At 38.9% G+C, this 13,489-nt stretch overlaps 1 protein-coding gene across 1 annotated transcript in view; it reads right to left on the minus strand.

Annotated features, from left to right (window-relative positions):
• Positions 1 to 774: 774 nt before the first annotated feature.
• Positions 775 to 13,489, minus strand: part of LOC117316092 (zinc finger protein 717-like) — a 66,296-nt gene continuing 53,581 nt past the window's right edge. The window contains exon 3 of the mRNA XM_033870583.1: positions 775 to 5,637. Coding sequence (XP_033726474.1) covers positions 2,722 to 5,538 — 2,817 coding nt within the window. The 5' untranslated portion in view covers positions 5,539 to 5,637 and the 3' untranslated portion in view covers positions 775 to 2,721. The remainder of the gene's footprint in view (positions 5,638 to 13,489) is intronic.

Below are 13,489 nucleotides of genomic sequence, written 5' to 3' on the forward strand. Positions count from 1 at the left end.
AAGTAGTCATGTGTTGTTTAGGGAGGGGTGAAGTATTCATGTGTTGTTTAGGGAGGGGTGAAGTATTCATGTGTTGTTTAGGGAGGGGGTGAAGTAGTCATGTGTTGTTTAGGGAGGGGTGAAGTATTCATGTGTTGTTTAGGGAGGGGTGAAGTAGTCATATGTTGTTTAGGGAGGGGTGAAGTAGTCATATGTTGTTTAGGGAGGGGGTGAAGTAGTCATGTGTTGTTTAGGGAGGGGTGAAGTATTCATGTGTTGTTTAGGGAGGGGGTGAAGTATTCATGTGTTGTTTAGGGAGGGGTGAAGTATTCATGTGTTGTTTAGGGAGGGGGTGAAGTATTCATGTGTTGTTTAGGGAGGGGGTGAAGTATTCATGTGTTGTTTAGGGAGGGGGTGAAGTATTCATGTGTTGTTTAGGGAGGGGTGAAGTATTCATGTGTTGTTTAGGGAGGGGTGTGAAGTATTCATGTGTTGTTTAGGGATGGGTGAAGTATTCATGTGTTGTTTAGGGAGGGGTGAAGTATTCATGTGTTGTTTAGGGAGGGGTGAAGTATTCATGTGTTGTTTAGGGAGGGGTGAAGTATTCATGGTGTGTTTAGAGGATGGGGTGAAGTATTTCATGTGTTTGTTTATAGGGGAGGGGTGAAGTATTCATGTGTTGTTTAGGGAGGGGTGAAGTGATTCATGTGTTGTTAGGTAGGGGTTGAAGTATTCATAGTGTTGTTTAGGGAGGGGTGTAAAGTAGTCATTTTAGGGAGGGGTGAAGTAGTCATGTGTTGTTTAGGGAGGGGTGAAATAGTCATGTGTTGTTTAGGGAGGGGTGAAGTAGTCATATGATGTTTAGGGAGGGGTGAAATAGTCATGTGTTGTTTAGGGAGGGGTGAAGTATTCATGTGTTGTTTAGGGGAGGGGTGAAGTATTCATGTGTTGTTTAGGGAGGGGTGAAGTAGTCATATGTTGTTTAGGGAGGGGTGAAGTAGTCATGTGTTGTTCAGGAAGGGGTGAAGTAGTCATATGTTGTTCAGGAAGGGGTGAAGTATTCATGTGTTGTTTAGGGAGGGGTGAAGTAGTCATGTGTTGTTCAGGAAGGGGTGAAGTATTCATGTGTTGTTTAGGGAGGGAGTACGTAGGTTAAGTCTAATGAACAATTTGAAATATGTACAATAGATGTAGGTTTAACAGATGTATTTAAATATCTATAATAATAATTAATAATAATAATTGATAATAATAATAGTATTAAGTATGAAGTAGTAATGACAATTTCCTATAAATAAATTGTTTGGAAACGGTTTGAATATCAAAATGCTTGCAAATGGACTTGAATCCCTGAGTTTATTGACAATCATGAAATGTGCAAGATAAACAACTTTTTATTTGTAAATAATAAACAAGAGCTTAAAAGATAGTCTCTAAAGCTTATGCTGCCGACATAATCATCAAACAAAAAACAAAATTGCACAATCAAAATGCAAAAATGGAGCTTTTGTGTCAAAAAACTGAATTTTTAGATTCCCATCCTTATCAGAACCAAAGAAAATGATTGGTACTTTTCTAACTAGTGAGCTAAAATATTACAGTTGACTCGCGAAAATATATATTGCAAGCTCTAGATAATATCTGTCCTTCCGTAGGAGTCCTAAATTCCCTTTTTAATCTATTTTTTTAGTGTATGTATCACTAATTATAACCTAGATAATTAAAATATGAAGAAAAGTTTCCAAATGAAAATTAGCAAAAATTTTGACTGAAAATTACGCAGTGTTTTCAATTGAAGAGAAATAGGAAAGTCAAGAATTCTTCCGAGAAGATTACCAAACTACAAATAGATTTAAAATAGATTTAAAATTTTATCTGTCTCTTTAGGATAATGATGAGAATCTAAATATAGTTTTTCTTGCGTCGTGTTGATAAAATACATATGATACATGAAGTCTGATGTTAGGATTGCTATGACATTATCTCCCAAAGAGAGGCTACGTGTGTTAAATTAGTCATACGATGATGCCAGCTACGTTTCCCAACGGACTCTTTGACACAAATGTGTGCTCGCTATATAGAAAAAGTGTTGTCAGAGTTAGAGGTAAATAACAAAGTAAATATAATTGCAAAAAACATAAAATCTTTTTGTAGAAGTTCTGAATATTTAACTCAACCTACAGAGAAGACAATAATCACATGAGGTAATGACAGATTTCAAACTCATGGTGCAACTTCTCGGGAAAAAGCCCAAAAGAAATAACGTGCGTAACCATGGAAACAAAATCTGGAACAAAATTATAAAAACAGTGACAACACTTTTTCAAAAAACGTCAAAGCACAACAGAAGGATGAGGTAACGCTGGTTCAAAAACCGGAAAAAATGAATGCTGGGTAATGTCGATTACCCTGAATATATATATATATATAAAGCAAATATCTATGAGACTGAACAGAAACATGAACATAGACATATATAGATATATTTATAGGCATATATATATATTTATACTATATATACATACACATAATTTTTCTTATAAACAAACATTTCGATTCATATCCTAAATGTATTAAAACATTTATATGTAATATCAACAATGAAAAATTACTCATTTTCCACATTTCTACCCGTCCTCGATGCTGTAGTTAGCATGCATTGAATAAAGCAAAAGGATAAACCCTTTTGACATGATGACTCGGTTCTCCGCATCACCAGTTCGTTTCTATATTGTACCTTAGTCACCGTAAATGCTCCGAGATGTGCAGCGAGAAGTAGACACGGTCATGACAGTCCTCGTCGCACACAGGACAGACGAACGGCATCGTCCGCCCACCGGAGTGAATTTTTGTGTGGATACGGTACATGGCATATTCTGAGAAGTAGCATTCACAATGGTCGCACTTAAATAGGCGACCGGACCCCATCAGTGTTGCTATAGAGTCGGTGGAGCTGTCGAGACTTGCTGATGAAGACTGGGCCTGATACAACGCTCCGCTGTCGCCAGAATGAATGCTTGCCTCGCTGGGGCTTTGTGCACTGCTATAGGCTGGTTCTAGACCCATCTTACAACACATCTTCACCTGAATTCCTATTTCAGTCCCATTTGCAACTGCCAGACCTGGAGCAGATATAGGTGTGGGCCTGGAGATGTCGGAACCGCTGAGTGATCTGGACCTAGACCGTTCCACTGAGGTAGGGGAGATAGGTTCTACAAGATTACGATGATCTATAGGAGGTCCATTGCTGGTGGATTTATGGGTAGAGAGGTTGAGTGCATCGGACTGTGGTGACTGACTAGTCGTAAAGCCTGGTAAAGCCGGCGGGGGCACTTCTGAGGTAGACTGGAGGGGGGAGAAGAAGGAGGGCAGAGAGGCTGCCACAGCAGCCTGATGATTGTGGTAGCTCATGAGCAGGGCATTGGACATGGCAGCTGAGGTAGTAGTGTTGAAGAGATTGCTGTAGGATCCATTAGCTGTGAGCAAGTCCTTTGAGGTGGTGAGTGTTGTGGGGGAGGAGGCCAGGTGACTACCTTCAGCCACTGTCTTGCGTGGGGTGTGCATCTGGCCTGGGGTCTGGGATGAACTGCTGTTCCTCACAAATAAATCCCACACGCTCTCCGCTGAAATTCCATGGCGTCGTGCATGGCGCCGTAGTGTGGAGCCTCGAGTGAACTTGGCACCACATACATTGCACTGATATGGTTTGATACCCGCATGTAACTTGATATGTGACTTCATGTTGTTTTTGTACCCGAATCTCTTACCACATATAGGACATTCATACGGCTTGTGTCCCTCGTGTGCCTTCATGTGATAAGCCATGTGACTCTTGGGATAGTCCCTCCCGCAGATAGTACACATTTCCTTCTCTTGTGACATCATATCCTGTGATGACATCAAATCTCCTGTCGACATCAGTTCTGCTGATGACATCATTTCCTGATCTACTGTAGCGAGATTCTCCCCTGGTGACTCCTGTTGGTCTGGTGATGTCATGTTATCATTTGAATCGGACATTGATACCAGCTCCGAATCGTTGATGTTATCAACTTCGTTTAACTCCGAATCATTGAGATTGTTGTCGCTGTCGTTGTTATTTGCGTTGTCAAGGGGTGAAGATAAGAAGAACTGAAGTGATAGCAGCTCTTCTTTAGGCAGGTCATGTGATTGGAGGTGATCTGCCATCTCCTGATGAGCCACTTCAGGCTTGCCACAATAGCGACATAGCCACGGCCCATCTCTATGACGATTCACCATGTGTAGTCGTAAGCCCTCTTTCTCCCTGAACGTACTACCACAGATGACGCAGTTATAGTCGTCGGTGATATGTTCACGTTCATGCGCTATGCGCAGTGCTGCCTTTGAGAACCGCTGGTTACAGAAACGACATGCGTATGGTTTGAATTTTTTGTGTATCTGTTCATGAACATGCAGCTGCCAGGATGACTCAAAGCTTTTGCCGCATACCCCGCATATGGTTTCTCCTTCGAAGTAACACTTTGATTTGTCATTTGAGTTCTTGTCGTCATCACTGAGCGTTCCAGTCAGATCGCCCAAGTTATTTGAGGTAGTTCCATCTAAAAGCAAGGCGTCACCTTGCCCTGGTGAGGTAAAGTTTAAATCATTAGCTCGTGCTTCGTCGTCTTTCATGCGTTCCTGAAATGTCTCTGAATCAGGAATGTCCAAATCGGATCCATTTTCCATGTCATCTTTCACATCTTCATCTTTTTCACCTTCATCATGCACCAGTGAATTCATATCACCTTTGGTTGATCCCTGCGAAGGTGATTTGGAAAATGCTAACCCACCGTGACCATGATAGGGTGACAATGAGAATCCCGATATATCCCCAAGCTTTGGAGGGCAAGGGGATGACCCGCTGGAATCCGGCGTAAGTCGTGTCATGTTTGTATCCAGATCATGCGGGCCATCCGCGCCCAAACGATGCCCTGACGTATGAGTGTGCCTTGTTGCACCGTTGACATCCTGGTTCTCTTGTTTGACTATAACACTAGTATGATATCCGAGTCCATTTTGTTCCCGCTTCAACACCATGGAAGGATGTGAAGTCAGATGTGAGGTAGGTATTTGGGGGGCAGACGGGTGACTGACACCCGTCATTGAGGTAGCCGATGGCTTATCTACTCCATGTCCGCTGTGACCGGAGGCAACACCCGTCCCCGGACCACCTGGTCTTTTCCCGTTGTCCGGCATTATTCCACAGACAGCTGCACGTAACAACGGACAACGTTTTTCATGGTAGCGTCGTGTTGTTGAACGAGTGAACACTTTCCCGCAATAACAACATGTTCTAGACTTGCGAGGGTAGCCATTTGATGTAAATTGATAGAGGTCACCTGGATACCCGTAGTTTGGCATACTAACGCCACTAAGCCCGTAAGGGAAGGTGTCGTTTGAACTATTAAAGGGGGGGCTACCACCCGATCTGGCTCCCCCCTCACCCTGAGTTGTGTAGTTCAATGACATCTTCCTTCTTCCTTGCGAATATCCCTGAGTATGCAGTGTAGAGCCATCAGGTTTAACAGATAAATCCATATTTAATACAATGTCATCGAGACTATATCCCTGATAAATAAACAAATGCCTTCACTAGGTTTTAACGTCATCTGTTCCCGTCTCACATTCTTTGGGATTCTGAAAAATATAAAAATAAATATATGATGAGTAATATGCATCAAAAAAATTTTTTTTTTTAGTTAAACATCAAATGAATTCAAGCATCATTTTTCACAATCCATAATACAACTGATTTAGCTTTTGTTAAAACAGTAACATTCAGAGATTAAAACTTTCTTGGTGTATTTCTTAAATGAAAGAAAGTTAAAATGGTATTTACACATCATTGTATAGTTCATATGACCAAATAAATGAGTTATATTTAATATTTGTGGCAGAAACTGTTGGAAGGAGAAAAAAATTTAATACCACATGTTATAATATGGTCTTGTCGTAAGAAAACCTTATTTGCCCCAAACAAATATTTTATATTGACTCTTTCTCCCAATAGACCACTTATGTATAGTCCTAGTTTCCCCATATTTATATAACCCTCCCCCCAACAAGTATTTAAGACAACTCTACCCCTCCCCTCCCCTTCCCATACACAATCTTTTTATATGGCCCCATTCTCCACAAAACATTTGTTCTAAATCGTCCAAAAATTATCTATGGATTGTCTCCCTTTGAACAGAAATTTGCCTCAACATTGATTGCTGTTAGATGCATTTAATCAACAGTGCATCTGACCTAGATTGAAGTCTTGAAGGATCTATTTTAGGTTAATTAAAACAGGCCTAATTAAAAAAAAAATGGATCCATTGTGCATGGCCGTGTGCGCCAGCATGGTTAGTATAACAGAGTGAAGACAGGAACCTAGAGAGGGTAATTAGAACTAACCCCCCCCCCCCCCCCCCCCCCCCCCCATTCATAATGTAGAGCATCTGTTCCGGAGAATTCTGAAGGTTATGCAGCCTACGCTCATTTTCTTTTACACAGAGGTGACTACTGTGTTGAGAAGTCTTAAGGATCAATTATTACGGGGCGAGTTCTGATACATATTCAGTTATTCACCCACACCCAGCAACCATTTGAAGGTCATTGGAATTAAATATGACAGGTCACAAGTCACCAAATGATTTAGCAAAGAGGGCAGAATTCTATCTTGGCTAAAAACATAGGTAAAAGTCAATAAACAAAAGGAAAAGCAATGCCAATATACATGTCTTAGAACTATTAAAACATCACTGTTACTTTTGATTTAGCATCGTCACAAAGTTAAATTCTTATGAGAATGGTGTCAACAAATGATTGGAAATTTTAAAACGGTGTTCAGCATCGCTTCAAAATCAATAATCAATCCTCATTATTTCTTTAACAAAAGATGGCAGGCAGTATATTTTGCTGAATAGGAAATCTTAGAATTTTTATGAACACAGGTAAAACATGGTAGATATTTTTGTAAATATTGTGCTTATTTGCTAGGTTAAAATGTTTTAAATAGTATTTCTAAAATGGTTCATTTCTCTGTTATTTTTTACATTAAAAAGTCTACATCCATGCATCATTTTGTCAAGACTACAAACAAACTTCAAAAAAAAAAAAAAAATTAGAAAATACTTTTTTTTTTCCCATTAAAACAGTTTTATATCACATATCTCAGTGTCAAAATGTGTTTACCAACGGAATAAAATAAAATGTTGTGAAAACGTCACTGACAATTTATCTTTTCCATTAAAACTGTTCTCTATTCATTTATCTTATTGATATGAACGATCCTCATTTTTTTGTATGAACTGATAATTATGAAAATCGTGTTGCTAACAATGCTTGGCCAGTAAATGACAAATGTTTAGTGAAACCAAGAAATCATACTGCAATCCATTAAATGGTTCCAACTCTTTCATTAATGAAAAACATGTGTGATTGAAATAAACCAACACACACAAATTTATGTAAATTATACTATTTTTCTGTCGTTAATGAAAAGGGGAAACCTATTTATTAGTGGCTTTAAGCTTAACTGAACTGCTTTCATCTGTAAAACAGGATCTCATTTCAATATCAAGGTCATTCCAACCCTTAATGTGGATTTCATATTACACAAGTAATCCTTCTATAAGGAAACTATGAACAGTCTGAGGAAACTGTCATTAATAAATAAATTAATTAGAAATAAAACAATAGTATTTGTAGGTCAGGGTACAAATTCTGACCAATGAGAATCAGGGGTACAAATTCTGACCAATGAGAATCAGGGGTACAAACACTGACCAATGAGAATCAGGGGTACAAACGCTGACCAATGAGAATCAGGGGTACAAATGCTGACCAATGAGAATCAGGGGTACAAACGCTGACCAATGAGAATCAGGGGTACAAACACTGACCAATGAGAGTATGAACTTGTAGTTAGGGATACAAATGCTGACCAATGAGAATATAAACTTGTGGTCAGGGGTACAAACGCTGACCAATAGGAATATGAACTTGTGGTCAGGGGTACAAACGCTGACCAATGAGAATATGAACTTGTTGGATGGAGAGTGTGTTGGGGTGTTTAGGGTGAGGAGGATGGTGTCAAGGGAGAGGGGAAGATGTTTTGGGGGTTTGGGAGTGGTGGTGAGGATGATATTAGTGTTAGATGATGGATATAGGAAGTAGTTATCCTGTGCTACTTAAAATGGATTGTAACATGCCGTATATGAAGTTTGACATACAACCACAAAAATATAGCAATAAAATTGTACACTATACATAATAGTTTATGATCCAAAAGACAATGAATACCAAATGATTATTTCTTGTGATAACTTATTTAGGTACTATCAAAACATTTTCCAACCTGAAGACTTCTTTTATTCCACTTACCAAAAAATGTACTCAAACACAAGTGTATACCAACAATACTGTACAGCTCTTCTGTACTGTGGTGCAAATCTGCACCAAAAAGATGTTTAGGTTTTCATCATTTTCACTTGAAAGCTTTATAGTCTATAACAGTCAAAATCAAACATTCTCTAAACACAGATCTCACTGCAGATGTATTCCCTACATGACCTCCCCAGGTCTCACAGGTGCAGCCATATTAATGAGGTTACATGCTAGATATATGGTAAGAGTGCAAACTCAAGCATCTTACAAATTACCACACACAAGTGGGCCTACCCTAGCACTCACTGACCTATCATAAGTTGATTGGTTTATTTTGATAATTTTTATCACATTTTAAACTTATTTAATGTTGTATACAAAGAACAATATTAACTCTCTCATGTGTTTCCTTCCAGAAATTGTTTTGTTCAAATAAACCTGCTTCTCTTCAACCAAAACACAACTGACATGAAAACTATCAGCATGATATTGATTATAAATAATGTGTGAATGACAAACTCCTTAAAACTTCTGAACTAAAATAAATTGTGACAAATGGACAAAGGGCAAAACTTCATATCCCACCAACCACTTTCTGGTGAGGACATGAACATTCAAGACAGCAAAATAATCCCCTCTCAAACAACTTTCAAAGATTGTAATTTCAAACTTATTCTCATGCATTTAATATTTTTTTTCTAATTACCATAAGTATAAAATTTTAAATCTATATGCCTATGCTCTGTTGGCCCTAGAATGGCCAGCAGAGGTGAATGACAGGTTCTTGTAAATGAGACATGGACTGTGTATACCCTCTACAAGATGGTCTGACATGGACTACCCACTACAAGATGGTCTGACATGGACTACCCTCTACAAGATGGTCTGACATGGACTACCCTCTACAAGATGGTCTGACATGGACTACCCTCTACAAGATGGTCTGACATGGACTACCCTCTACAAGATGGTCTGACATGGACTACAAGATGGTCTGACATGGACTACCCTCTACAAGATGGTCTGACATGGACTACAAGATGGTCTGACATGGACTACCCTCTACAAGATGGTCTGACATGGACTACCCTCTACAAGATGGTCTGACATGGACTACCCTCTACAAGATGGTCTGACATGGACTACAAGATGGTCTGACATGGACTACCCTCTACAAGATGGTCTGACATGGACTACCCACTACAAGATGGTCTGACATGGACTACCCTCTACAAGATGGTCTGACATGGACTACCCACTACAAGATGGTCTGACATGGACTACCCTCTACAAGATGGTCTGACATGGACTACCCACTACAAGATGGTCTGACATGGACTACAAGATGGTCTGACATGGACTACAAGATGGTCTGACATGGACTACCCTCTACAAGATGGTCTGACATGGACTACAAGATGGTCTGACATGGACTACCCTCTACAAGATGGTCTGACATGGACTACAAGATGGTCTGACATGGACTACCCTCTACAGGATGGTCTGACATGGACTACCCTCTACAAAATGGTCTGACATGGACTACAAGATGGTCTGACATGGACTACCCACTACAAGATGGTCTGACATGGACTACCCTCTACAAGATGGTCTGACATGGACTACCCACTACAAGATGGTCTGACATGGACTACAAGATGGTCTGACATGGACTACCCTCTACAAGATGGTCTGACATGGACTACCCACTACAAGATGGTCTGACATGGACTACCCACTACAAGACGGTCTGACATGGACTACCCACTACAAGATGGTCTGACATGGACTACAAGATGGTCTGACATGGACTACAAGATGGTCTGACATGGACTACAAGATGGTCTGACATGGACTACAAGATGGTCTGACATGGACTACAAGATGGTCTGACATGGACTACAAGATGGTCTGACATGGACTACCCTCTACAAGATGGTCTGACATGGACTACCCTCTACAAGATGGTCTGACATGGACTACCTACTATAAGATGGTCTGACATGGACTTAACCTACTACAAGATGGTCTGACATGGACTACCCACTATAAGATGGTCTGTCTTTTCCTTCTGTCTGCTACCTTTATGTGACATTTGACTTCCAAACAAGATTTGTCAAGAATGTCAGCCCTGGACGTAGACAAATCAATAGTAGCATACAGGTAATAAATTAATTCATCTCTATTGTCTTTTAACACTTACAGGCACCGATGAGATGGACCACCTTGTGAATCTCTGGGAATAATCAGTACTGCTAATCAATTGTCCAGATATCAGGGCACTTTTGTGGTTACAATTGTAAATACAACTAAGTACAGAAAAATATCAAAATAACCACGATTATAATAGACAGTATTTCTTTAAGAAAAAAAAAAAAAAAATTGTAACATTGAAAAAACAAGTGCAATCAATGATTGCGAAAGCTCACCGGCGGTAGCAATCACACTATGCATTCATTTTTTATGTATGTATAAGCATGTCATTTTGAAATTGTATGTCACATAATATCGCTCCTAGACCTCTAATGGACGTATAAACCAAATAAGAAGGGTGTGGACAAGCTTTCCAAAACTAAACCCCTAAATCTTAAAAGTAGGTTTTTGGGTCAAAAAAAGTAAGTCCACTAAATGGTAAAATGCCCAAAAAAATCACAAATTTGTTCTGCATGATTTTGCAACAGCATCACTCCTGGATCTCTAATGAATGTATAAACCAAATTAGAAGGGTGATAGGTCTATACTTTTGGACTTGCCCCCAAAACTTCAAAGTGAGTTTTAGTGCCAAAAAAGTTAAGTCCACAAAATGGTAAAATGCGAAAAAATCACAATTTTTTTCTGCATGGTTTTGCCATAACATCACTCCTAGACCTCTAATGAATGTATAAACCAATTTAGAAGGGCATGAGGTGTATACTTTTGGACTTACAAGCATTTCAAAAACTTACCCCAAAAACTTTAAAGTTTTGGGGTGGGACGCCGACGCCGGGGTGACAGCATTAGCTCTCGGTTACTTGTAACCAGTGAGCTTAAAAATTCAACCAAGATATCATTGCACTGGAAAGGAAAGAAAGCTGAAAGGGGGGTCTGGGGACCTCCCTCAGCGGGTTACAAGGGGATGAAGTGAACATCAAAATTTTTCCAAAAAGTGGGAAATAATCCTGTCAATAGGCCATAAGTTTATGTCTGATTTTATAAACAGGACCCACTGTTATTGAATAAAGGAATTCACACACATATTTTGTCTGAGTATCAGAATTATGACTGAAGTTATGTGTATTTTGTGATATATTTATTATAAGCTAGTGAGCAACAGTAAAAGCCCTACAAACTTGAAGTGTTTATGGAAGGTTAAGTGACAATTTGACAGGAAATGTCCCGACTGTTGTGACCACACCAGTGACCGACAGTGGTGGTCAAGACTGTAGACAATACACATACCTCTACGTGGTGGGTTGGTCACCACTAACAGGTCTGTATGACATATCTACATGTCCCTCCTACACTTTTCTCTGCATAATGTCACATTACACCGAAAAAAAACTACCTCTACAGAAGTACTGTATTCATTATGAAACAACCTCATACTATAATACTTATCTATACTATAATACCTATACTATAATATCTATACTATAATACCTATTCTATAATACCTATACTATAATACCTATTCTATAATACCTATACTATAATACCTATACTATAATATCTATACTATAATACCTATACTATAATACCTATCTATACTATAATACCTATACTATAATATCTATACTATAATACATATCTATACTATAATACATATCTATACTATAATACCTATCTATACTATAATACCTATACTATAATACCTATACTATAATATCTATACTATAATACTTATATCTATACTTACCTGAACTTTTTGTCAAATTGTGTGGATACAGATACATGAGATTTCCTCCAAGCAGAATGAATGTCTGCACAGGAGGTTTGTGTAGATATGATAGAGCTTAATATATGGGAACAACCAGCATGTTTATAACACCACATCTATATATGTAAGTAAATATACCTGTATTCAAGCGCACAAGCTGTACACTTTTAGCGCACCGCTCCCTTAATTAGAGTTATCGTAGCAAACCGATCCCTTAATAAGAGTTATCGTAGCAAACCGATCCCTTAATTAGAACTATCATAGCGCACGGATCCCTTAATTAGAACTATCATAGCGCACCGATCCCTTATTTAAAACTATCATAGTGCACCGATCCCTTAATTAGAACTATCATAGCGCACCGATTCCTTAATTAGAACTATCGTAGCGCACAGATCCCTTAATTAGAACTATCATAGCGCACCGATCCCTTAACTCTTTACGTACTCATTCAAATTTCGCGGTCGCTACCGGAAGTGAATGCTGGGTAGGTCCTTTGTGTATTGGAGCATATGGCTATCACATCAGACGTCGATAAAACGATCTTTTACTGATCTTTTACTGTTGTATAATGCTTAATATTAAATGAAGTTTATCATATGGAACAAGTACTGAGTACGGAAACTCTTTTACCCAATTTTTCCTTTAAAATACGGCGAAATCACCAGGCAGAATCGCGGGAAATGACATGTTAATCGGCACATGTGTCACACATGTGCAAGAAATCACGCAGCCAAAACATCGTTTTTTCGGTGTGTAAAAATATTTTACGTATTTCTTACTTATTTTGATGATAAACGTTACTCAATTATATATATATTATCGTTTTTAATTGTTTTATTGTGTTTAACACCTCAACAATCTCGCAGAAAACGAAAGTAAATTTGAGGCCGCCATTTTGTAGCTATGTAAACAGCTCGGCATGAACCGGCGGAATTCTTTGAAATAGACAATCTTAACGAATGAATTATGCTTCTGGTACGTAAAACATACCATCAATACAATATTTACATTGCTTTTTATTTCTTAAAAACATCATTTCCGTGTCAATTCCTTCGTATGACTATGCTAAACCAGCAAGTAATAACATCTTTCGCGATGTTTTACGACGATTTGAGTCGTCACAAAGGATGGAAGGCATGTTAATTGTGACGTGTGTAGTCGTCATGAAGGATACAAGAGCACATTTTTATGACGTCT

The sequence above is a fragment of the Pecten maximus genome, chromosome 18, assembly GCF_902652985.1.
Source record: "Pecten maximus chromosome 18, xPecMax1.1, whole genome shotgun sequence".
In the NCBI taxonomy this organism is placed as follows: Eukaryota; Metazoa; Mollusca; class Bivalvia; order Pectinida; family Pectinidae; genus Pecten; species Pecten maximus.